At 47.7% G+C, this 26,435-nt stretch overlaps 1 protein-coding gene across 1 annotated transcript; it reads right to left on the bottom strand.

Moving 5' to 3' along the window:
• Positions 1–4,430: 4,430 nt before the first annotated feature.
• LOC129693981 (butyrophilin subfamily 3 member A2-like) lies at positions 4,431–26,388 on the bottom strand. The gene is made up of 6 exons (XM_055630708.1): positions 24,937–26,388; positions 18,106–18,183; positions 10,589–10,936; positions 7,667–7,948; positions 7,286–7,471; positions 4,431–4,438 (listed from the first exon to the last, which is right to left on the bottom strand). Exons 2-6 carry the CDS (start codon positions 18,161–18,163, stop codon positions 4,431–4,433), a joined length of 882 nt encoding a protein of 293 aa, XP_055486683.1. The 5' UTR covers positions 18,164–18,183; positions 24,937–26,388.
• Positions 26,389–26,435: the final 47 nt, after the last annotated feature.

Below are 26,435 nucleotides of genomic sequence, written 5' to 3'. Positions count from 1 at the left end.
AGAGATGTGGACTCCCAGATATTTAAAACAGTTCACCCTATCCACAGGATCCCCATGTATACTCAATGGAGTGTACGTCCTTGGATGATGTGCCCTCCTAAAGTCCATGATCAGCTCTTTCGTTTTTTTGATGTTCAAGAGGAGGCTGTTATCCTGGCACCAGAGTGCTAGATCAGCCACCTCCTCCCGGTAGGCCTTCTCATCGTTGTCTGAGATCAGGCCCACCACCACAGTGTCATCAGCAAACTTAATTATTGAATTGGAGCTGAACCTAGCCACACAGTCATGTGTGTACAGGGAGTACAATAGGGGGCTGAGGACGCAGCCCTGGGGCGATCCTGTGCTCAGGGTGAGGGACTTCGATGTATTCCCTCCCATCTTGACTACCTGGGGCCTGGCAGTGAGAAAATCCAGGACCCAGGCACACAGGGAGGTGTTCAGCCCCAGTTCCATTAGCTTCCCGGCCAGTCTGGTGGGGACTATCGTGTTGAAGGCTGAACTGTAGTCTATGAACAGCATCCTCACGTAGCCCCCCTTCTGGCTGTCCAGATGGGAGAGAGCGGTGTGCAAGACCTGGGAGACCGCATCGTCCGTGGATCTGTTCAGACGGTATGCAAACTGCAACGGGTCATGTTCCGAGGGAGGAAGGCGCAGATGTGATTCTTCACCAGCCTCTCAAAGCATTTCATGACTACCGAGGTAAGGGCCACCGGACGGTAGTCATTCAGGCAGGCTGGGGAGGCATTTTTTGGTACCGGTACAATGATGGATTTTTTGAAGCAGGCAGGGACCACGGACTTGTCCAGGGAGAGGTTGAATAATGTAGTGAGCACTGGAGCTAGCTGCGTAGCACAGGACTTGAGTACTCGCCCCGTGATGCCATCGGGCCTGCAGCTTTTCTCGTGTTCACCCGTGTCAGTGCCCTCCTCACGTCGTGCTCGGACAGCGAGAATGTGTGCACACTCTTCCCTTCAGCTTCGGTAGCCAGCCCCCTGTCGGTATTGTCGATAGTCGGCAGACCTGGAGTGGTGTTGCCCCTCTCGAAACGAGCGTAAAAAGAGTTCAGGTCGTCAGCTAGTGAGGTGCCGGCACATGCGGATGAGGGAGGGGTGCTTCGGTAGTTGGTTACAATCCGTAGCCCCTGCCACAGGCTTCTGGTGTCCTGCTGCTCCATCTGTAACTCCATCTTGTCCCTGTACCTTCTCTTTGCGTCCTTCACCGCCCTTCGCAGTCGGTAGGACTCTGCCTTGTAGACGTCCATGTTTCCTGATGCCAAGCCCGAGTTGTAGGCAGCGGTACGAGCATTCAAGGCCACACGAACAGACCTGTCTACCCAGGGTTTTTGGTTCGGAAAGGTGCTTACCCTTACCATGGGGACGATGTTATCGGTTATTGTTGCGATGAAGTCCATGACTCCTTCCGTCACTGACGTCACTGGAACTTGCTTCGAACATATTCCAGTCAACATCGCTCAGTGCATCTTGCAGCATGGCCTCTGACCGGTCGGACCACCGCTTTACGTCCCTCGTCTCTACCGCTTCCCGAACTATCCTCTGTTTATACTCCGGCAACAGGAAAATAGCAGCGTGGTCAGATATTCCTAGGGGAGGGAGTGAAACGGCCTTGTAGCCTTTCCTGAACGGTGTGTAGCAGTGGTCCAAAGTTCTTACCCCCTGGTGGCACACGTGATGTGTTGGTAGAAGTTCGGCATGACCTTCTTGAGATTTGATTTATTAAAATCTCCAGCCACCACCATAGCCGCATCCGGGTACTTGTTTTGATGTCGACGTAGCACATCGTGTAGGGCCGATAGTACCATGTCGGTGTCCGCCTGTGGTGGAATGTAGACGGCTGTGACGATCACTGAGCCGAACACCCGGGGAAGGTAGAATGGGCGGCATGAGATCGTCAGGTGCTCCAGGTCCGGCGAGCAGGAACGGGAAAGCATCATGATATTTCCAGGGTTGCACCAGTTGTTATTGGTCATGAAGCAGACTCCTCCACCCTTGGATTTCCCAGATGCTTCTGTTCTGTCAGCACGGTGGACAGTGAAGGATTCGGTTGGGCAGATTACCTGATCCGGAATCAGTGAGGTCAGCCATGTTTCAGTCAGGCAGAGGATGTTGCAGTTCCTTATGTCCCGCTGGAATCTGATCCTCGCCCTGAGGTCATCCAGCTTGTTTTCCAGGGACTGGACATTCGCCAGAAGAATGCTGGGCAGAGGGGGACGAAAGGCTTGGGCTCTCAGCCTGTTCCGAATTCCCCCCCCCCCCCCCCCCCCCCCCCCCCCCCCTTCCCTCGATGTTTTCTCCGGGTTTTCCTTGCAGCCGAGCTCCCTTTGTTGTTGCAGCAGATTCTGTTGATCTCTGCTGGCCATGCTGGATCAGTGAGTAAAGAGTTTAAAAAGTCTCCGTTTGCCCTGGAGTTTATATGTATTATACTCCCCATATGTACACATATTTGTTGTAAAATGTACACCAAATTATTTGCATTTATACACTAATCAAATACTTACAAAGCCATACAAGAAAAAGAGAAAAAAAGAAAAAAAAGAAAAGAAAAAACACTCATATACTATACAGTGTCTCTTAGTCATATATACAACCGATCACTCTATAATCACCCTTCCCAATACAATCAGTATAACAAATATCCCACTCACAATCACCTATCCACATCCCAATATCCTTTTAAAGTTGCTGTAGGAAAATGTTGATCATTGTGTGAAACGGTTGAAACATAGACATAGAAACATATAAAATAGGTGCAGGAGTAGGCCATTCGGCCCTTCGAGCCTGCACCGCCATTCAATATGATCATGGCTGATCATCCAAGTCAGCATCCTGTACCTGCCTACTCTCCATACCCCCTGATCCTTTGAGCCACAAGGGCCACATCTAACGCCCTCTTAAATATAGCCAGTGAACTGGCCTCAACTACCTTCTGTGGCAGAGAATTCCACAGATGCAACACTCTCTGTGTTAAAAATGATTTTCTCATCTCGGTCCTAAAAGACTTCCCCCTTATCCTTAAACTGTGACACTTGTTCTGGACTTCCCCATCATCGGGAATAATCTTCCTGCATCTAGCCTGTCCAATCCCTTAAGCATGTTGTAAGTTTCTAGAAGATCCCCCCTCAATCTTCTAAATTCTAGCGAGTACAAGCCGAGTCTATCCAGTCTTTCTTCATATGAAAGTCCTGCCATCCCAGGAATCAGTCTGGTGAACCTTCTCTGTACTCCCTCTATGGCAAGAATGTCTTTCCTCAGATTAGGAGACCAAAACTGTACGCAATAATCCAGGTGTGGTCTCACCAAGACCCTGTACAACTGCAGTAGAACCTCCCTGCTCTAATACTCAAATCCTTTTACTTTGAATGCTAATATACCATTTGCTTTCTTCACTGCCTGCCGCACCTGCATGCCTACTTTCAATGACTGGTGTACCATGACAGCTAGATTGAGGACAATGTTGAATCTGGAAGGCTGCGAGATGCCAGATTCAAAGGCGGGCGGTTCCCCAACTTCCCTCCTACCTCCCCCACCCAAGTTCAAGTTCAAGTGAGTTTATTGTCATGGGTCCCTTTATAGGACAATGAAATTATTGCTTTGCTTCAGCACACAGAACATAGTAGGCATTTCCTACAAAACAGATAAGTGTGTCCGTATACCATAATATAAATATATACACACATGTATAAATATACTGATAAAGTGTAAATAACAGATAATGGGTTATTAATAATCAGAGTTTTGTCCGCGCCGGGTTTAATAGCCTGATGGCTGTGGGGAAGTAGCTATTCCTGAACCTGGTTGTTGCAGTCTTCAGGCTCCTGTACCTTCTACCTGAAGGTAGCAGGGAGAGGAATGTGTGGCCAGGATGGTGTGGGTCTTTGATGATACTGCCAGCCTTTTTGAGGCAGCGACTGCGATAAATCCCCTCGATGGAAGGAAGGTCAGAGCCGATGATGGACTGGGCAGTGTTTACTACTTTTTGTAGTATTTTCCTCTCCAGGGCGCTCAAGTTGCCGAACCAAGCCACGATGCAACCGGTCGGCATGCTCTCTACTATGCACCTGTAGACGTTAGAGAGAGTCTTCCTTGACAATCCGACTCTCCGTAATCTTCTCAGGAAGTTGAGGCGCTGATGAGCTTTCTTGATTATTGCCTTAGTGTTCTCGGACCAGGAAAGATCTTCAGAGATGTGCACGCCCAGGAATTTGAAGCTCCTGACCCTTTCAACAATCAACCATTGATAGAAATGGGGCTGTGGGTCCCCTCTTACTCCTTCCAAAGTCCACAATCAGTTCCTTGGTTTTGCTGGAGTTGAGGGCCAGGTTATTGCGCTGGCACCATACGGACAGTTGCTCGATCTCTCTTCTATACTCTGACTCATCCCCATCAGTGATACGTCCCACAACAGGGGTGTCGTTAGCGAACTTGAAGATGGAGTTCGCACTGTGACTGGCTACGCAGTCATGAATATAGAGTTAGTACAGCAGGGGGCTGAGCACACAGCCTCGAGGTGCTCCCGTGCTGATTGTTATCGAGGCTGACACATTTCCACCAATACAAACAGACTGTGGTCTGTGAATGAGGAAGTCGAGGATCCAATTGCAGAGGGATGCTCAGAGACCCAGTTCTGCGAGTTTGGTAACCAGCTTGGAGGGGATGATTGTGTTAAATGCCGAGCTGTAATCGATGAATAACAGCCTGACATATGAGTTTTTGTTGTCCAAGGGGTCCAGAGTGGAGTGGAGGGCCAGCGAGATCGCATCCACCGTTGATCTGTTGTGGCAGTACGCGAACTGCAGTGGGTCCAGGTTTTTGTCGAGGTAGGAGTTGATTTGCGCCATGATCAACCTCTCAAAGCACTTCATCACCCCTGACGTTAGTGCCACTGGTCGACAATCATTGAGGCACGTCACCTTACTAAACCATATAACCATATAACAATTACAGCATGGAAACAGGCCACCTCGGCCCTACAAGTCCGTGCCGAACAACTTTTTTTCTCTTAGTCCCACCTGCCTGCATTCATACCATAACCCTCCATTCCCTTCTCATCCATATGCCTATCCAATTTATTTTTAAATGATACCAACGAAGCTGCCGCCACCACTTCCACTGGCTCATTCCACACCGCTGCCACTCTCTGAGTAAAGAAGTTCCCCCTCGTGTTACCCATAAACTTCTGTCCCTTAATTCTGAAGTCATGTCCTCTTGTTTGAATCTTCCCTATTCTCAAAGGGAAAAGCTTGTCCACATCAACACTGTCTATCCCTCTCATCGTTTTAAAGACCTCTATCAAGTCCCCCCTTAACCTTCTGCGCTCCAGAGAATAAAGACCTAACTTATTCAACCTTTCTCTGTAACTTAGTTGTTGAAACCCAGGCAACAATCTAGTAAATCTCCTCTGTACTCTCTCTATTTTGTTGACATCCTTCCTATAATTGGGCGACCAAAATTGTACACCATACTCCAGATTCCTGCATTTATACCCAACAGTTTAACCTTCTTAACCAACCTTCCATGAGAAACCTTGTCAAAGGCCTTACTAAAGTCTATATAGACAACATCCACTGCTTTACCCTCGTCAATTTCCCTAGTAACCTCTTCAAAAAATTCAAGAAGATTAGTCAAACATGACCTTCCAGGCACAAATCCATGTTGACTGTTCCTAATCAGACCCTGTTTATCCAGCTTATATATATTATCTCTAAGTATCTTTTCCATTAATTTGCCCATCACTGAAGTCAAACTAACAGGTCTATAATTGCTAGTTTTACTCTTAGAACCCTTTTTAAACAATGGAACATGCGCAGTACGCCAATCCTCGGGGACTATTTCATTTTCTAATGACATTGGAAATATTTCTGTCATAGCCCCGGCTATTTCTACACTAACTTCCCTCAATTTCCTAGGGAATATCCTTTCAGGACCTGGAGACTTATCCACTTTTATATTTTTCAAAAGTGTCAGTACTTCTTTTACTTTGAAACTCATAGTATCCATAGCTACTCTACTCGTTTCCCTTACCTCACATAATGCAATATCCTTCTCCTTGGTGAATACCGAAGAAAATAAATTGTTCAATATCTCCCCCATCTCTTTTGGCTCTGCAGATAGCTGCCCACTCTGTCTCTCCAATGGACCAATTTTACTCTTCTTGGGCACTGGTTTAATTGATGCCCTTTTAAAGCAGATGGGATCCTCAGACCTCAGAAGTGAGAGGTTGAAAATGTCCGTATAAACTCCAGCCAGATGGTCCGCACAGGTTTTTAGAACATGACCGTGTATACCATCAGGTCCGGATGCTTTTGGGGGGGTTCACCCTTCTGAAGGATTTCCTGATGTCGGCCTCTGTGACTGAGACTGAAATACCATCACAGCGAATGGGGGCTCGGGAAGGCACATCAGTATTCTCCCTATCAAAGCGCGCGTAAGATGCATTGAGCTCGTCAAGGAGTGATGTTTCGCCGACATTCGAGCTGCCTCCTGGTTTCGCCTTGTAGGAGGTGATTGCATTCAGGCCCCGCCACAGCTGCCGAACATCTGTCTCATCCTCCAGTTTGGAGCAGAAGTCCCCTTTGGCCTTTTTGATGGCTTTACCAAGGTCGTATCTGGACTTCTTGTAGGCCACTGTATCATCGGACGTGAATGCCCTGTGTCTGGACTTCAGAAGAGTGCGGATCTCAAAGTTCATCCAAGGTTTCTGATTGGGAAACACTCGGAAGGTTTTTGTAGGGATGCAGTCCTCCACATATTTCCTTAAGAAGTCTGTAACGACTGTGGCCTATTCGTTCAAGTCCATTGCCGAGACCTTGAACATTGCCCAGTCTACAGACTTCAAACAGTCCTGAAGTTGTTCCTCTTCCCCTACCACCCCCCTTCAATTGCTGCCTGTAGGCAGGAAGAAGCAGCACCGCGGTATGGTCGGATTTACCGAAGTGAGGGCGAGGTATAGAACGATAGGCATTCTTGATGGTGGTGTAGCAGTGGTCGAGGGTGTTAGGTCCTCTGGTGCAGCAGGAGACATGTTGGTGGAAGTCCCACCTCCCCCGCGAACTCCCCCCTTCCACCCCCCAACCCCCCACCTTCCCCCACCTCCCCCCTACCACCCCACCTTCCCCCTACCACCCCCATCCCCAACCCCCAGCCCCACCTCCACCCCATCTCCACCCCACCCCCGCCTCCCGGGACACTGATACTCTGTCCAGGGGTAACAGTTGCCACTGGAAGGTGGAAGCCCCGCAGAGAGTGCTCTGGTTTTCCACTGAATTTACAGTGGGAATTTGGGAGAATCCTGCCCGGATTTCCTGACCTGCATCTTACGCTGTTGTTTAACGTACCTTTAATGCGTCGGTTTTGTTTCACGTTCCAATAAAACAAAGCACCGTGGGCGGCAATGAGAAGACAAATGGTGAGGACCAGCGGCAGGGCCCAGTCAGGAACTCCAGGGAATATATTATCTGCAGAGTGAAGAAAGTGAATGGAGAATATAGTAATCTGTCTTTAAAAATATGTGTTCCCCACAGAAGTGAGACGCGGCTAAATCATCACTGAGAAACATGTTGGCACCTCAGTGAGCATCGTGGGCTGTCGGGGTTTCAATGGAATGTAAATCACCTTTATACATCAATGATCAAACAGAAACGTTTACTAACCTGATATTTTAACAATTGCCTCGTGTTGTATGTTTAACCATCTGTATTGAACAACACACTTGAACTTGTTTGTTGACTGCCTCATTACTGTGACGTTGCGCTCCACATTTAACAGACCCTTCGTATCTTCATGGAACCTTGGTTCAGTTTGTGGTAAAACCTGTCCATCCTCGCCGAACCACAGCATCTCTGGTCCAGGATACCATCCATCGGACTTACACACGAGCTGGATTCCATCTCCCTGGTATCCCTGCAACCGAATCCGGGGCAAACTCCCCAAAGCTGTATCAGTGACAGATGTAGAAATAACAATAGTCAGGAAGAATAGCACTTGGACCAATCAGCATTTTGTTCAAGTACTCAAACCTCTTGCAACAAATCCTATACAATTTCTAATTATTTCTAGTTCCAATGGGAAGTATTTGAGCAGAAATGTCAACTTTGCTTCTCTCTCCCCAGATGCTGCCTGACCTGCTGAATATTTTCATCATTTCGGTCATTAAATCCAGGCTGAGAGTGACAGAGTCAATAGATTAGCCCTGGGGAGTGTGGTGGAATGGAGATATCTAGGGGTCCGAGTATATGGCCACCTGGAAGTAGCACTCGCGGTTAATATTGGGAAAATTTAAGTCATCGTCCACAACCAACCAATATTGACCTTGAAAGCGTATGGAGCAAGGATTTAGATGTGGCAGCATTTGTTTTATATATCTAGGAAGGGTTCCTGACACAATAGGCAGTTAATCCTGGGATTATTCTTGACCTTGATTTGGGAAATGAGCGCAACGAGGAGGAGTTTCAAAGGGAGAGTATATATCTATATATATATACATATAACCATATAACCATATAACAATTACAGCATGGAAACAGGCCATCTCGACCCTTCTAGTCCGTGCCGAACACGTATTCTCCCCTAGTCCCATATACCTGCACTCAGACCATAACCCTTCATTCCTTTCCCGTCCATATAACTATCCAATTTATTTTTAAATGATAATAACGAACCTGCCTCCACCACCTTCACTGGAAGCTCATTCCACACAGATACCACTCTCTGAGTAAAGAAGTCCCCCCTCATGTTACCCCTAAACCTCTGTCCCTTAATTCTCAAGTCATGTCCTCTTGTTTGAATCTTCCCTACGCTCAGTGGGAAAAGATTTTCCACGTCAACTCTGTCTATCCCTCTCACCATTTTAAAGACCTCGATCAAGTCCCCCCTTAATCTTCTGCGCTCCAAAGAATAAAGCCCTAACTTGTTCAACCTTTCTATGTAACTTAGTTGCTGAAACCAGGCAACATTTTAGTAAATCTCCCCTGTACTCTCTCTATTTTGTTGACATCCTTCCTATAATTAGGCGACCAAAATTGTACACCACACTCCAGAATTGGCCTCACCAATGCCTTGTACAATTTTAACATTACATCCCAAATTCTATATTCAATGCTCTTATTTATAAAGTCCAGCACACCAAAAGCTTTCTTTACCACCCTATCTACGTGAGATTCCACTTTCAGGGAACTATGCACAGTTATTCCCAGATCCCTCTGTTCACCTGCATTCTTCAATTCCCTACCATTTACCATGTACGTCCTATTTTGATTTGTCCTGCCAAGATGTAGCACCTCACACTTATCAGCATTAAACTCCATCTGCCATCTTTCAGGCCACTCTTCCAACTGGCATAAATCTCTCTGTAGATTTTGAAACTCTACTTCATTATCCACAACACCACCTATCTTAGTATCATCTGCATACTTACTAATCCAATTTACCACACCATCATCCAGATCATTGATGTACATGACAAACAACAGTGGACCCAACACGATCCCTGTGGCACCCCACTAGTCACTGGCATCCAACCTGACAAACAACCATCGACCATTACTCTCTGGCATCTCCCATTCAGCCACTGTTGAATCCATCTTGCTACTCCACCATTAATACCCAACAATTAAACCTTCTTAAGCAATCTTCCGTGAGGAACCTTGTCAAAGGCCTTACTGAAGTCCATATAGACAACATCCACTGCTTTACCCTCATCAATTTCCCGAGTAACCTCTTCAAAGAATTCAAGAAGATTAGTCAAACATGACCTTCCAGGCACAAATCCATGGTGACTGTTCCTAATCAGACCCTGTTTATCCAGATGCTTATATATATTATCTCCAAGTATCCTTTCCATTAATTTGCCCACCACTGATGTCAAACTAACAGGTCTATAATTGCTAGGTTTACTCTTAGGCTCCTTTTTAAACAATGGAACAACAATGCTCCGGCACTATTCCCGTTTCTAATGACATTTGAAATATTTCTGTCATAGCCCCTGTTATTTCTACACTAACTTCCCTTGCTGCATGTGGCGAGTACACGTTTCCTTCAGTAAGGAGACAAAGACTGTACACTTTGCCCCAGGTGAGATCTTACGAACATCCTGTACAACTGTGATGAGGCTTCCCAACATCCATTCTCCATTCCCCTCATTTAAAAACACTGGGACAGATGTGATGGAACTCCGGTTAAAAACATCCCCATGGCTGTCCTCCATTTACTCAAGTTACTTCTCAATGTAAACATTGCAACAGCAGCAAGTTCTTAATTATGTAATTATAAATCAACATCGTTGACTGTATGTCCTTAACAATCTGTTCTTTTCACATTTATCGTCAACAGTCGGTGTTGCACATGCACTCCACGTGATTCACTGTTGTGTAACCAGCCACTATCACTGGATACAATATTCTGATCCTGAGGAATTCACTGTCTCACCCCTGGGAGCACAGAGAGTGTGAGACTCTGGAAATATTGTGAATATTGTACTAAGGGTACAGCAATTCTATCTTTAAACCATTAGCAGCGATTACAAAGACAATCGCATTCATTTAAAGTTAATACTATCAATGCATTTACTTACTCACCTCGAACTTGTAGTTGAGCTGGAGATGTTTCATACTCGGTTCCCTCTGTAACTGAACATGTATATTCCCCTTCATCAAACCTTCTTACGTTCTTTATTCTGAGGGAAATGTTCCCTTTGGCCACTTCATCTTTAAACAGTTCGGCCCTTGCTCTGTAATCCTGGTGTTGAGCGAGGGTGTCACTTTGTCCGTGCCTGTACACGAGGACTGGCGAGATGAGACCTGTCTTCCTCCACTGCACGACCATGTTGCTGGTCAATATATCCGGGACAAGCTGACATCCCAACACCACATCTGAACGTACAGTGGCTACAAAACCATCGCCTAGTACAATTACGGCAAATTTACCTGCGGATCAATTCAAATAATTGAAAACATAATTATTTAAGGAATCAATCAGGATAATCCCTAATTGAACGTCAAGTCGCAGGTAGATATGGTGATCAAAAGGCTTTAGGCTCTTTGGCCTTCATCAGTCAGAGTATTGAGTACAGTACTTTGGAGGTCACGTTGCAGTTGTATAAGATGTTGGTGAGACCGCATTTAGAATATTGTGTTCAGTTCTGGGCACCATGTTATCGGAAATATATTGTTAAGCTTGAGAATCTTCAAAAAATATTTACGTGATGTTGCTAGGATTAGAGGGTGTGAGCTATAGGAAGAGGTTGAGTATGTTGGGTCTCTTTTCCTTGGAGTGCATGAGGATGAGGGTGATTTTATAGAGGTATACAAAATAGTGAGAGGAATAAATCGGGTAGATACACCAGTCGTTTACCCAGAGATGGGGAATCGAGGACAAGAGGACATAGGTTCAAGGTGAAGGGGAAAATATTTAACACAAATGGTGGTGGGGGTATGGAACAAGCTGCCAGATCAGGTAGTTGAGGCTGGGACTATCCCATCGTTTAAGAAACAGTTGGACAGATACATGGATAGGACAGGTTTGGGGTGATATTGACCAAGCGCAGGCAAGTGGGACTCGTGTAGCAGGGCCATTTTCACACTAGAAGGGTCTGTTTTCACACTGTATCACTCTATGTCTCTAATGGGGTTTGGGAGGGAGAGTTAGATCAGCCAAGATTGTATGTCGGAGTAGACTTGATGTGCGGACAGACCTTAATCTGTTCCTATAACAACACGTTATGACCTGATAATCCAGGGATGAAGCCAGGATATGAATATTTTCACTGGTTGTTCATGATTTTTTTTTTTTATATAACACTAGACCAAGTGCAGACCCGCTGAGTGTTTCCCCAACGCCCGTTTGCAGGGAGGGGGGGGGGGCGGGGGGGAGGGGGGTTGCTGTGGCTTCACACGCACACTAACCACTGTGTATCTATCAGACCTCTGGGGGGGGGTGAGAGAGAGGGGGAGGAGGTGGAGGAGACAGGGAGAGGGCAAAGGAGAGGGGGAGGAGATGGAGAGCATTAATAAAGGGCTAGAAGGTGTATCGTGAGTGAAGTGTATGTGTATATACTAGATCAAGTGGAAGAGAGAGAGAGAGAGAGAGAGAGAAAGAGGAGGGGGAGAGAAAGAGAAAGAGAGAGAGAGGAGGGCAGAGAGTAGGGGAGAGGGGGATGGGGAGGAGAGCGGGGAGTTGGAGGGGCGGAGGGAAGAGGGGGAGAGAGGGGGCAGGGAGGAGGGGGTGGGGGGGGGGGGATGGAGATGGAGAGAAGGGTGTGGTGAGGGGTAGGAGAGAGGTGTGGAGAGAGGAATGTGGAGAGGGGGGGTGGGAGGAGGAAGGGTGGCGATGGGGGAGGGATTCGGGAGGGGGGAGGAGGAGGGAAGGGAGAGAGAGCTGGAGATGGGGAGGTGTGGGAGGGTTGGAGATAGGGGATGCGGAAGGGGGAGAGAGGGGTAGGGTGGGCGGAGAGAGGGGTGGGGGGACGGGGGAGAGAAGGGGAAGAAAGAGGGGAGGGGAGGGAGGGGGAGAATGGTAGGGGGGGAGTGGTGGAAGGTGAGAGGAGGAGGGAGGGGAGGGGGAGGTGATGTGATGTGGAGCGGAGGAGATGGAGAGAGGGTGATGAGAGAGGGGAGATGAGAGAGGGGTGAGGGGAATAGGGAATGGGGAGAGGAGCGAGGAGGGAGGGGGAGGAGAGAGGGGAGAGAGGAGTGAGGAGAGGTGATGGGGAGAGAGAGAGGTGTGGGGGAGGGGGAGAAGGATGGGGAGGAGCCAGGAGATGAGGTAGGGGAGAGAGGGGGGCAGAGAGTGTGTGGAGGGAGGGGGAGAGGGGTGGGGGGGGAGAGAGGGGGAAGAGAGGGGAGAGGTAGGGGCTGTCCATATATTCTCCACTCCCTATCACATAGAAACATAGAAACATAGAAATTAGGTGCAGGAGTAGGCCATTCGGCCCTTTGAGCCTGCACCGCCATTCAATATGTTCATGGCTGATCATCCAACTCAGTATCCTGTTCCTGCCTTCTCTCCATACCCCCCTGATCCCTTTAGCCACAAGGGCCACATCTCACTCCCTCTTACAAATAGCCAATGAACTGGCCTCAACTACCTTCTGCGGCAGAGAATTCCAGAGATTCATCACTCCCTGTGTGAAAAAGGTTTTCCTCATCTCGGTACTAAAAGATTACCCCCTTATCCTTAAACTGTGACCCCTTGTTCTGGACTTCCCCAACATCGGGAACAATCTTCCTGCATCAAGCCTGTCCAACCCCTTAAGAATTTTGTAAGTGTCTATAAGATCCCCCGTCAATCTTCTAAATTCTAGCGAGTACAAACCGAGTCTATCCAGTCTTTCTTCATATGAAAGTCCTGTCATCCCAGGAATCAGTCTGGTGAACCTCCTCTGTACTCCCTCTAAGGCAAGAATGTCTTTCCTCAGATTAGGAGACCAAAACTGTACGCAATACTCCAGGTGTGGTCTCACCAAGACCCTGTACAACTGCAGTAGAACCTCCCTGTTCCTATACTCAAATCCTTGTGCTATGAATGCTAACATACCATTCGCCTTCTTCACTTCCTGCTGCACCTGCATGCCTACTTTTAATGACTGGTGTACCATGACACCCGGGTCTCGTTGCATCTACCCCTTTCCTAATCGGCCACCATTCAGATAATAATCTACTTTCCTGTTTTTGCCACCAAAGTGGATAACCTTACATTTATCCACATTATACTGCATCTGCCATGCATTTGCCCACTCACCCAGCCTATCCAAGTCACCTTGCAGCCTCCTAGCATCCTCCTCACAGCTAACACTGCCCCCCAGCTTCGTGTCATCTGCAAACTTGCAGATGTTGCCTTCAATTCCCTCGTCCAAATCATTAATATATATCGTAAATAGCTGGGGTCCCAGAACTGAGCCTTGCGGTACCCCACTAGTCATTGCCTGCCATTGTGAAAAGGACCCATTTACTCCTACTCTTTGCTTCCTGTCTGCAAACCATTTCTCTATCCACATCAATACTGAACCCCCAATGCCGTGTGCGTTAAGTTTGTATACTAATCTTTTATGTGGGACCTTGTCGAAAGCCTTCTGAAAGTCCAGATACACCACATCCACTGGTTCTCCCTTATTCACTCTACTGGTTACATCCTCGAAAAATTCTATAAGATTCGTCAGACAGGATTTACCTTTCATAACTCCATGCTGATTTCGTCCAATGATTTCACCACTTTCCAAATGTGCTGCTATCCCATCTTTAATAACTGATTCTAGCAGTTTCCCCACTACCGACGTTAGACTACTGGTCTGTAATTCCCCGTTTTCTCTCTCCCTCCCTTTTTAAAAAGTGGTGTTACATTAGCTACCCTCCAATCCTCAGGAACTACTCCAGAATCTAAATAGTTTTGAAAAATTATCACTAATGCATCCACTATTTCTAGGGCTACTTCCTTAAGTACTCTGGGATGCAGCCTATCTGGCCCTGGGGATTTATCGGCCTTTAATCCATTCATTTTTACCTAACACCACTTCCCGACTAACCTGGATTTCACTCAGTTCCTCCATCTCATTTGACCCCCGGTCCCCTGCTATTTCCGGCAGATTTTATATGTCTTCTTTAGTGAAGACAGAACCAACGTAGTTATTCAATTGGTCTGCCATGTCCTGGTTCCCTATGATCAATTCACCCGTTTCTGACTGCAAGGGACCTACATTTGTTTTAACTAATATTTTTCTCTTCACATATCTATAAAAGCTTTTGCAGTCAGTTTTTATGTTCCTTGCGAGTTTTCTTTCATAATCTATTTTCCCCTTTCCTAATTAAGCCCATTGTCCTCCTCTGCCGGTCTCTGAATTTCTCCCAGTCCTCTGGTAGGCTGATTTTTCTGGCTAATTTGTACGCGTCATCTTTTGTTTTGATACTATCCCTGATTTCCCTTGTTATCCACGGATGCACTACCTTCCCTGAATTATTTTTTTGCCAAACTGGGATGAACAACTGTTGTAGTTCATCCATGCAGTCTTTAAATGCCTTCCATTGCACTTCCACCGTCAACCCATTAAGAATCAATTGCCAGTCTATCTTGGCCAATTCACGTCTCATACCCTCGAAGTTACCTTTCTTTAAGTTCAGGACCCTTGTTTCTGAATTAACGATGTCACTCTCCATCCTAATGAAGAACTCAACCATATTATGGTCACTCTTGCCCAAGGGGCCACGCACAACAAGACTGCTAACTAACCCTTCCTCATTACTCAATACCCAGTCTAGAATAGCCTGCTCTCTCGTTGGTTCCACTACATGTTGGTTTAGAAAACTATCCCGCATACATTCCAGGAAATCCTCTTTCTCAGCACCCTTGCCAATTTGGTTCACCCAATCTATATGTAGAAACAAGTCACCCATTATAACTGTTTACCTTTGTTGCACGCATTTGTAATTTCCTGTTTGATGTCATCCCCAACTCCACTACTACTGTTAGGTGGCCTGTACACAACTCCCACTAGCGTTTTCTGCCCCTTAGTGTTTCGCAGCTCTACCCATATCGATTCCACATCCTCCAAGCTAATGTCCTTCCTTTCTATTGCGTTAATCTGCTCTCTAACCAGCAACGCTACCCCACCTCCTTTCCCTTTCTGTCTATCCCTCCTGAATATTGAATATCCCTGGATGTTCAGCTCCCAGCCTTGGCCACCCTGGAGCCATGTCTCCGTGATCGCAACTATATCATAGTCATTAATAGCTATCTGTACATTCAACTCATCCACCTTATTACGAATGCTCCTTGCAATGAGACACAAAGCCTTCAGGCTTGTTTTTACAACACTCTTACCCCTTTTACTATTGTGCTGAAAAGTGGCCCTTTTTGATTTATGTCCTGGATTTGACGTCCTGCTACTTTTACTTTTCATCTTGCTACCTATTGCTTCTACCCTCATTTCACACCCCTCTGTCTCTACGCTCACTCATTTAAGAAACCCTTACCCTTCATCTCCATCCTCCACTATCCCATTCGACACCCCACCCCCCTTATTCAGTTTAAAACCACCCGTGTAGCAGTGGCAAACCTGCCTGCCAGAATGCTGGTCCCACACCTGTTAAGATGCAATCCGTCCCTTTTGTACAGTTCCCCCTTACCCCAAAACAGATCCCAGTGATCTAAGAATCTAAATCCCTGCCCCGTGTACCAATTCCTCAGCCACACGTTCAGGTCCCGTATCTCCCTGTTCCTGCTCTCGCCAGCACGAGGAACTGGAAGCAAACCGGAGATAACAACCCTGGTGGTCCTGCTTTTCAGCATTGTTCCGAGCTCTCTAAAGCCACGCTGCAGAATATTCATCCCTTTCTTTCCGACATTGTTTGTGCCGACATGCACTACCACTTCCGGGTGTTCATCATCGCCCTTGAGGATTTTCTGCACTCTGTCCGTGACATCCTGGATCCTGGCACCAGGAAGGCAGCACACCATCCTCGCATCCCGTCTGTTGCCGCAGAAACCCCTGTCCGTACCTCTCACAATGGAGTCTCCCACTACAATGGCCTTGCCTGCCTTAGGCCTTTTTGGTTTTGGCTCAACAGCCCTATTCGCATCGCAAGCCAGTCCGCCGCTCAGTGTAAACACATCTTCTGTCCCGGACAGCTTCTAAGTGGGTGAACCTGTTCACAAGAGGTACATCACCCGGGGACGTTGGCATTCCATGCTTCCCTCCCTTTCTCATTGTCTCCCACCTTCTCTCTTCCAGTACCTTAGGTGTAACAATCTTACTGTAAGACTTGTCGAGGAACGACTCAGTTTCTCGGACGAACCGGAGGTCATCCACTTGCTTCTCCAGTCCTCAAACACGGTCCTTCAGGAGCTCTACCTGGATGCACTTCTCGCATTTGTAGCAGCCAGAGGCACCAGCGGTGTCCTTGACCTCCCACATACTGCAAGCATCGCACTGAATCAGCTTGCCTGACATCTCCTTCTTTCGTCTCTACCTCTCAAGCGTATTGCGTGGTCTCTTCTCCTCGGCCTCCTCGCCGAAGACTCTTGAGCCAAAGACTCACACTTTTCTCACAGGGCACTTCCCTCACTGTCACTCCCCAAGAGTAGTCTTGCTTAAATTGACTGATAAATGGCCTGATTTACCAATTTACAAACCAAATTCCTCAGTTTTCAACTGTTTTCCCGGCACTGATTCACTTCTCTCCTCCCACTCGGGCTAGAGCCAATCAGTCTGATCCCTTGCTAATCTCCTCCTGTTGTTGCACCCAAATCTACAGCAGTTCTGAGTCCCCCCACCCCCACTCCTCTCCCTCTATTCCCACACTCGTGATCACACGCTTCGCCACATGCTGCGGGAGGCGGGGCTGGGTCTGGTGCAAAGGCATATGTAAATGGGATCCATTGCGATTGGACATTTGTGAGGGATGGTATTGTGATACCACACGATGGAAGGTGCTGTGACATCAGGCGGGTGTGCGGGGCTAGCGCAAAGGCATATGTAAATGGAATCCATTGCGATTGGACATCTGTGAGCATTGGGCATTGTGACATCACATGATGGAACGTTCGTCAACGTTCTATGGGCGAGAAGCTGTTTTTTTTTTTTTTTTTTTTTAATGTTTTTTTTACCAAAAAAGCAGTGAAAGGATGAACCAAAAGTTGGATTTTTCAAAACAAAATGTGGAGGAGGAAAAACCCTCTGGGAATATGTAAACATTTCTCCGTTGTGGCAAAGGGTGGAGGAGTAAGTTCACAAACGCCTTAAATGAATTGTCGCGAAATATAGCCCCAAACACACAGACGAACGAGAGTTTGAAATATATAAAAGATCGGGGTCTCAAAACCAATCTGCATGGGACACCACTCCTTACATCTTGCCACCCAGAGAGAAAAACGATCGGCACCAACTCTCTGCTACCCTGATTACCCACAAAAATGAAGTTGCCTCCTACTCCTGCAGTCCCCATCATCGCCCACAGAGGGAGGAAGAACCTCCTACCTGACCGTATTAAGTGATGAGGACAACTGCATTAAAATGAGCGATTATAAAACAAGAATCTTCTGACTCCATGAAGCCCCCTCCATGAGATAAATAAATAGAAATCAGACCAGATGCTGTGGTCATTACCGTGGACTGAGCTTAGGATCCCGTGCAGTAACAACACAGCGCAGTGAACCATTCCCATCCCAGTGGAGGGATCAGTGCCTGAGGGAGGGAGGGAGAGAGAGAGAGAGAAGTGTTAGACTCGTGATGGGCTTGAAACTGTGATTAACCCCCCCCCCCCCCCCCCCCCCCCCCCCTCTGTCCCTGCTGCCGGTGTCCACCACTCCCACTCACCGTTGACCAGGGGGTAAAAGGTCACACCTTGTGTGGGCTAAAAGGTCACGCCTTGTGCAGAGTGAAAGGTCATACCTTGTGTGGGGTGAAATGTCACACATTGTGCGGGGTGAAACCTCATGCCTTGTGCGGAGTGAAACGTCACACCTTGTCGAAACATAGAAAAGTAGGTGCAGGAGTAGGTCATTCGGCCCTTCGAGCCTGCACCGCCATTCAATATGATCATGGCTGCACATCCAACACAGTATCCCATACGTGCCTTCTCTCCATACCCTCTGATCCCTTTAGCCACAAGGGCCACATCTAACTCCCTCTTAAATATACACAAAATACAAGATACAAGATACATTTATTCGTCACATGTGCCAGATGGCACAGTGAAATGAAATTCCCATACAGCCATACAATAAAAATAAAGGACACAACACACTTAACATAAAACATCCCCACACAGCAGAATCAAAGTGTCCCACTGTGTGAGAAGGCACCAAAGTCAGTCTCTTCCTCCATTGTTCCTCGTGGTCAGGGCCTCCCCATGCCCTCCGCAGTTGCCGCTATGGGCGGCCCGATGTCCAGGACCGCTCGCCGGGATGTTGTAAGTCCGACGTCGGGGCTGCGGAACGTCCTCAGCGGCTTGGAGACAGAGTCGGCCCCCCTCCTACCGGAGTCGGTGACTTCCAAAGTCCGCAGGCCGTGCCGGATGGAGACTGCTGCTGAATACCCTCTGCAAGGCACCCCTGGACTTGCAGAGAGGGAGTACAGAGAAGGTTCACCAGACTGAGACACCAACACCCCTGGACTCCACGATGTTGTTCGCGTTGGAGGCTCTCCACACCAGAGCTCCAAACGGCGACCCAGGTAGGCATCTCCCACTCCGCGGTGACTCCAGCGCTGCGCCACCGCTATAGCAGCCCTGGTATGGTTCCCGGTCCCCGGCAGGAAAGGCCGCTCCGATCCAGCTGGTAGGCCGCGGGGTGGGGGGGGGGGGGGGGGGGGGGGCGAGGACGAGACTCGGAGAAATAGTCGCGACCCCGCCAGGAAGAGACTGGGAAACGGTTTCTTACCCTGCCCCCTCCCCCACATAGAAAAGTTAAAGTTTCCCCCAACACAAAACTTTAGACTAACTAAAAATAATTTTAAAAGATTGAAATAACAGAAAGGCTGCAGTGCCAGTGCAGCGCCCCTTGAGGACTCAAGTGAACTGGCCTCAACTGCCTTCTGTGGCAGAGAGTTCCAGAGATTCACCACTCTCTGTGTGAAAAATGTTTTCCTCATCTCGGTCCTAAAAGATTTCCCCCTTATCCTTAAACTGTGACCCCTTGTTCTGGACTTCCCCAACATCTGGAACAATCTTCCTGCATCTAGCTTGTCCAACCCTTAAGAAGTTTGTAAGTGTCTATAAGATCTCCCCTCAATCTTCTAAATTCTAGCGAGTACAAGCCGAGTCTATCCAGTATTTCTACAAATGAAAGTCCTGACATCCCAGGAATCAGTCTGGTGAACCTTCTCTGTACTCCCTCTATGGCAATAATGTATTTCCTCATATTAGGAGACTAAAACTGTACGCAATACTCCAGGTGTGGTCTCACCAAGACCCTGTACAACTGCAGTAGAACGTCCCTGCTCCTATACTCAAATCCTTTTGATATGAATGCTAACATACCATTCGCTTTCTTCACTGCCTGCTGCACCTGCATGCCTAATTTCAATGACTGGTGTACCATGACACCCAAGTCTCGTTGCATCTCCCCCTTTCCTAATCGGGCACCATTTAGATAATAGTCTACTTTCCTGTTTTTGCCACCAAAGTGGATAACCTCACATTAATCCACATTATACTGCATCTGCCGTGCATTTGCCCACTCACCCAGCCTATCCAAGTCACCTTGCTGCCTCCTAGCATCCTCCTCACAGCTAACACTGCCCCCCAGCTTCGTGTCATCCGCAAACGTGGAGATGTTGCATTCAATTCCCTCGTCCAAATCATTAATCTATATTACTAAAACTGTTCTTGACCGGTTTTGGCGATCTGTGCTGCGATTTCCGAGAGAACGCCGCCACTTACGCCGCATGTGTGCCGAGGATTTTACGGTCGATGAAAAATGACAGAGCTATTAATGTTTTTACAAAATTCCCCATTCTCTCTGCTGCCCCTGCTGGAGGGAGGGGGCGGGACTATAAAACCAGAAAGTGGTGTGCCTCAATCAGTCTCTGCAAGTGGTGTGCCTCAATCAGTCTCTGCAAGTGGTGTGCCTCAATCAGAGCTCTGAATTGAACAAATGTATACAGCAGTGTTAGTACCCTTAATTTGGTTTGAAATTGAAAATATGGTTAGTTTGAGGTAACAAAGCACTGCCTGCAAATGGTTGTTTGGCTCTCTCTCTCTCTCTCTCTCTTTCTCTCTCTCTCTCTCTCTCTCTCTCTCTCTCTCTTTCTCTCTCTCTCTCTCTCTCTTTTTCTCTCTCTATCTCTCTCTCTCTCTCTCTCTCTCTCTCCTCCTCTCTCTCTCTCTGTCTCCCTATCTCCCTGTCTCTCTCTCTCTCCCTCTCCCTCTCTCCCCCCCTCTCTCCTCCTCCCTCTCTCTCCTCCCCTCCCTCTCCCCTCCCCCCCCCCCCTCCCCCTCCCCCTTCCCGTTTTGATTTTTTGCCTGGGATTTGTCTGCCTGCCACTTTTACTTTTCACCTTACTACCTATTGCCTCTACGCTCATTTTACAGCCCTCTGTCTCTCTGCTCTTGCACCCATCCCCCTGCCACATTAGTTTTAATCCTCCCCGCCAGCACTACCAAACATTCCCCCAAGGACATTAGTTCCATTCCAGCCCAGGTGCAGACTGTCCTGTTTATACTGGTCCCACCTCCCCCAGAACTGGTTCCAATGCCCTGGAAATTTCAATCACTCCCACTAGCATCATTTTTCAAGCCACACATTAATCTGCAGTATCCTCCTATTTCTACTCTGACTCGCCCGTGGCACTGGTAGTAATCCAGAGATTATTACCTTTGAGGTCCTACTTTTAAGTTTATCTCGTAGCTCCCTAAATTCACCTTGTAGGACCTCATCCCTTTTTTTTAACCTATAGCGTTGGTGCCAATGTACACCACGACAACTGGCTGTTCACCCTCCCCCTCCAGAATGTTCTGCAGCCGTTCAGTGACATCCCTGACCCTTGCACCAGGGAGGCAACATGCCATCCTGGAGTCTCGTTTGCGGCTGCAGAAACACCTATCTATTCCCCTTACAATTGAATCCCCTATTACTATACCCCTTCCACTCTTTTTACCGCCCTCATGTGCTGCAGAGCCACCCATGGTGCCATGAACTTGGCTGCTGCTGCCTTCCCCTGATGAGCCATCTCCCCCAACAGTATCCAAAATGGTATATCTATTTAGGAGGGAGATGACTGCAGGGGACTCCTGCACTGCCTGCCTCCTGCTACGCTGGCTGGTGGCCACCCGTTCCCTTTCTATCCGCTTAACTTTTACCTGCGGTGTGACCAACTCGCTGTACGTGCTATTCACGACTTTCTCAGCATCGTGGATGCTCCAGTATGAATCCAACCACAGCTCCAATCGTTCAATGCGGTCTGCCAGGCGCTGCAGCTGGACACACTTCCTGCAAACGTAACCACCCACTCCCATTGGTACGGAACATTTGCATTTTTCAGCTTGAAATTGTGCAATATTGTGCATACTGTTGCGAGTCTTATAGCTTCCACGAATGCAATAGATATGCTTTAAATTGGATTGGAGCGTTTTTGAAAGGGGGAGGCTGTGCGATCACTGATCACTGGCCTTGGGGTTACCCGGTGAGGGAGTGGAGCAACCGAGTGGGGAGAGGGTGTGGAAGAAGGGTAGGAACTTTTTGAAATTTGATGTATTACAATCATATAACCATATAACCATATAACAATTACAGCACGGAAACAGGCCATCTCGGCCCTACAAGTCCGTGCCGAACAATGCATTTCGTTGTCTCTGTAGTGTACACTGACAATGACAATTAAAATTGAATCTGAATCTGAACAAATTTTTTTTCCCCTTAGTCCCACCTGCCTGCACTCATACCATAACCCTCCATTCCCTTCTCATCCATATGCCTATCCAATTTATTTTTAAATGATACCAATTAACCTGCCTCCACCACTTCCACTGGAAGCTCATTCCACACCGCTACCACTCTCTGAGTAAAGAAGTTCCCCCTCATATTACCCCTAAACTTCTGTCCCTTAATTCTGAAGTCATGTCCTCTTGTTTGAATCTTCCCTATTCTCAAAGGGAAAAGCTTGTCCACATCAACTCTGTCTATCCCTCTTATCATTTTAAAGACCTCTATCAAGCCCCCCCTTAACCTTCTGTGCTCCAGAGAATAAAGACCTAACTTAATCAACCTATCTCTGTAACTTAGTTGTTGAAACCCAGGCAACATTCTAGTAAATCTCCTCTGTACTCTCTCTATTTTGTTGACATCCAAAAAAATAGAGAGTACAGAGGAGATTTACTAGAATGTTGCCTGGTTTCAACAACTAAGTTACAGAGAAAGGTTGATTAAGTTAGGTCTTTGTTCTCGTTTTCATGTTTTAGTGCACTGTAGAAGTATGATTTCAATGTTTTTTGTATGAAGTATTTTAAGAGGTAACTTTTTAAGGGGTAACTTTATCCGCACAAAGGGTGACGACTGTATGGAACAAGCTGCCAGAGGAGGTAGTTGAGGCAGGGCCCATCCCAACATTTAAGAAAAAGTTAGACTGATACAACGATAGGCCAGGTTTGGAGGTACGGACCAAAAGCAGGTAGCGTAGCTGGGACATGTTGGCGGGTGTGCGCAAGTTGCGCCTAAGGGCCTGTTTTCACACTGTATCACTCTATGACTACATTATACCTCCACCATGCATGAATGCTTCAAGATCAAGTGATCGAGTTTTATTGCCATATACTCAAGCATAGAAACACAGAAAATAGGTGCAGGAATAGGCCATTCGGCCCTTCGAGCCAGCACTGCCATTCAATATGATCATGGCTATTCATCTAAAACAGTACCTCTTTCCTGTTTTTCCCCATATCCCTTGATGTCGTTAGCCCCAAGAACTAAATGTAACTCTCTCTCTTGAAAACATCCAGTGAATTAACCATATAACCATATAACAATTACAGCACGGAAACAGGCCATCTCGGCCCTACAAGTCCATGCCGAACAAATTTTTTTCCCCTTAGTCCCACCTGCCTGCACTCGTACCATAACCCTCCATTCCCTTCTCATCCATATGCCTATCCAATTTATTTTTAAATGATACCAATGAACCTGCCTCCACCACTTCCACTGGGAGCTCATTCCACCACTCTCTGCGTAAAGAAGTTCCCCCTCATATTACCCCTAAACTTCTGTCCCTTAATTCTGAAGTCAAGAATTCCACAGATTTACAACTCTCTACGTGAAGAAAGTTTGTCCTCATATCAGTCCTAACCCCCCCCCCCCCCCCCCCCCCTTTATTCTTAAACTGTAACCCATGGTTCTGAATGCCCCCCACATCAGGAACATTTTTCCTGCAGTTACAGTAAGTGCAAATCTAGCAGGCAAGCAGGATGCTTTCTCCAACCACCCCCATTTGAAGTCCACTACCTTCCACCGTATCTACCCAGTGCCTGGTACTTACTTCCAGCAGCCACTGGTTGTCCTCCAGGATGCACCGAGCCGCAACCTGATCCATGCCGGTCACCTGGGCAAATTTGACACAGAGATTCCCCCCCCCCCCCCTCTTCCGCTCTCTCTCTCTCTCAACACCACCCCCCCCCTCTCCCCCCCCCTTATCTCTCTCCTCTCCCCCTCCCTCTCTCCTCTCCCTCACTCTCTCTCACTCCCTCTCTCTCCTCTCTCTCCTCTCTCTGTCTGTCCTCTCACTACCTCTCTCTCCCCTGTCTCTCCCCCTCTCACTCTCTCCCCTTCTCTTCTCTCTCCCCTTCTCTTCTTTCTCCCCCCACTCTCTCTTCCCCTCTCTCTCTCTCCCCCCTCTCTCCCCTCTCTTTCCAACCTTTCTTTCCCCCCTCGTCCGTCCCGGCTCCCCGCATCTGTTCCGGCCGCTGGTTCTGCTCCATCCATCCCTCCCGCAGCCCCGGCTCTCCAACACTCGCGGACCATGCAGTTCATCCGAGTTTTGAAATTTTCGTTGATCACAAAATTTCCCACTACTGAGCGTGAGACATTTCTGCTGAGCGTGAGGGCGTGAGAGTTTGCTTGAGGGCGTGAGTCTCACGCTCAACGCGTGAGAGTTGACAGCCCTGCTGTACCCTTAACTTCCTGAACCCTTAACTCACTGTGCCCTTTACTCACTGTACCCTTAACTCACTGTAACCTTAACTCATTGTACCGTTAACTTCCTGAACCCTTAACTCACTGTACCCTTAACTCTCTGTACCCTTAACTCACTGAACCCTTGACCTGAAAGCAGAAATGCAAACCTGGGGTTGCTTCCTATCAACTGCTTCCTGTGGTCCGCTTCCACTAATCAGCAGCTTCCACCAGACCACTTCTCTGGAAGTATGCTGGAACGCTGCAGAGAGGGCACTCCTCCTCTCAGTCCAACGGCCTCTGTGAAAGCAAGCCCCGCGCTCGATTTATAACTCACCGCCCGGAAACGCCTCCTCTCGCTCCAATGCCTCCCGAGCGGGGTGGCCAAGGGCAACCGGTGGCCAAAGGACTCCAGGCACCGGACAGGGTCCCGGCTCCCTTTACAATCTGTTCCTTGAGTCCCCGGTCACGGGGGTCGGGTCCAGGACAAACCTTCTCCCGGGAATTTCTTCAGTCGCCCACCACCAAAACTGTCAAAGGACAGAAAATGATTCTGAAGTCAAACGATGCCGGGACAATAAAAATAATCAGGGGGTGAGATGATATTTGCCAGTGAAATAACAGTGAACGATGTCTCTCGGGCCTCTGCTCATTCATTTGCTCTTGTTTCTCTCTCCCCCTGTTTATCCGATGTGCAACCGAGATTCCTGGCCTCCATTTCTCACTCATCCCCAGCACAGGAGAGTCTGAGCGGGAATTCAAGTCAACCTTATTGTCATCTGCACATTACTGCGAGGTTCAGGATAATGAAAATCTCGCTTGCAGCAGCCACTCAGGCACGGAGACACACACCATACCCCAAACATCAATTATATAAAACAACGGCAAACAGTATAAAATACAACCGCGCACAAACTAAACACTAATGGAAAATATAATTATAAAAATATCAATGGTAGTGCCAGAGGGGGTCCGTGGTGTTCCGTTACTGAGCAAGCAAGTTTACATAGACACATAGAAGCATAGAAAATAGGTGCAGGCGGAGGCCTTTCGGCCCTTCGAGCCTGCACCGCCATTCATTGTGATCATGGCTAATCGTCGCCTATCAATAACCCGTGCCTGCCTTCTCCCCATATCCCTTGATTCCACTAGCCCCTAGAGCTCTAACTCTCTCTTAAATCCATCCAGTGATTTGGCCTCCACTGCCCCCTGTGGCAGGGAATTCCACAAATTCACAACACTCAGGGTGAAAACGTTGTTTCTCACCTCAGTCTTAAATGACCTGCCCTTATTCTCAGACTGTTGCCCCTAGTTCTGGACTCGCCCAACATTGGGAACATTTTTCCTGCATCAAGCTTGTCCAGTCCTTTTATAATTGTATATGTTTCTATAAGTTTCCCCCCTCATCCTTCTAAACTCCAGTGAATACAAGCCTAGCCTTTTCAATCTTTCCTCATATGACAGTCCCGCCATCCCAGGGATCAATCTCGTGAACCTACGCTGCATTGCCTCACTCACAAGGATGTCCTTCCTCAAATTAGGAGACCGAATCTGTACACAATACTCCAGATGTGGTCTCATCAGATCCCTATACAACTGCGGAAGAACCTCTTTACTCCTATACTGAAATCCTCTTATTATGAAGGCCAACATTCCATTAGCTTTCTTCACTGCCTGCTGTACCTGCACGCCAACTTTCAGTGACCGATGTACAAGGACGCCCAAGTCGCGATGTACCTCCCCCGTGTTTACGTAGCACATTTCAGCAACAAGACAATTCAAAATGTTTCACACAAAGCATTAAAAAGCAACCAATTATGATGAGGAAACACATTA

Source organism: Leucoraja erinacea, unplaced genomic scaffold (genome assembly GCF_028641065.1).
Source record: "Leucoraja erinacea ecotype New England unplaced genomic scaffold, Leri_hhj_1 Leri_515S, whole genome shotgun sequence".
NCBI classification, from domain to species: domain Eukaryota; kingdom Metazoa; phylum Chordata; class Chondrichthyes; order Rajiformes; family Rajidae; genus Leucoraja; species Leucoraja erinaceus.
This window is presented reverse-complemented; position numbering and strand designations above follow the sequence as displayed.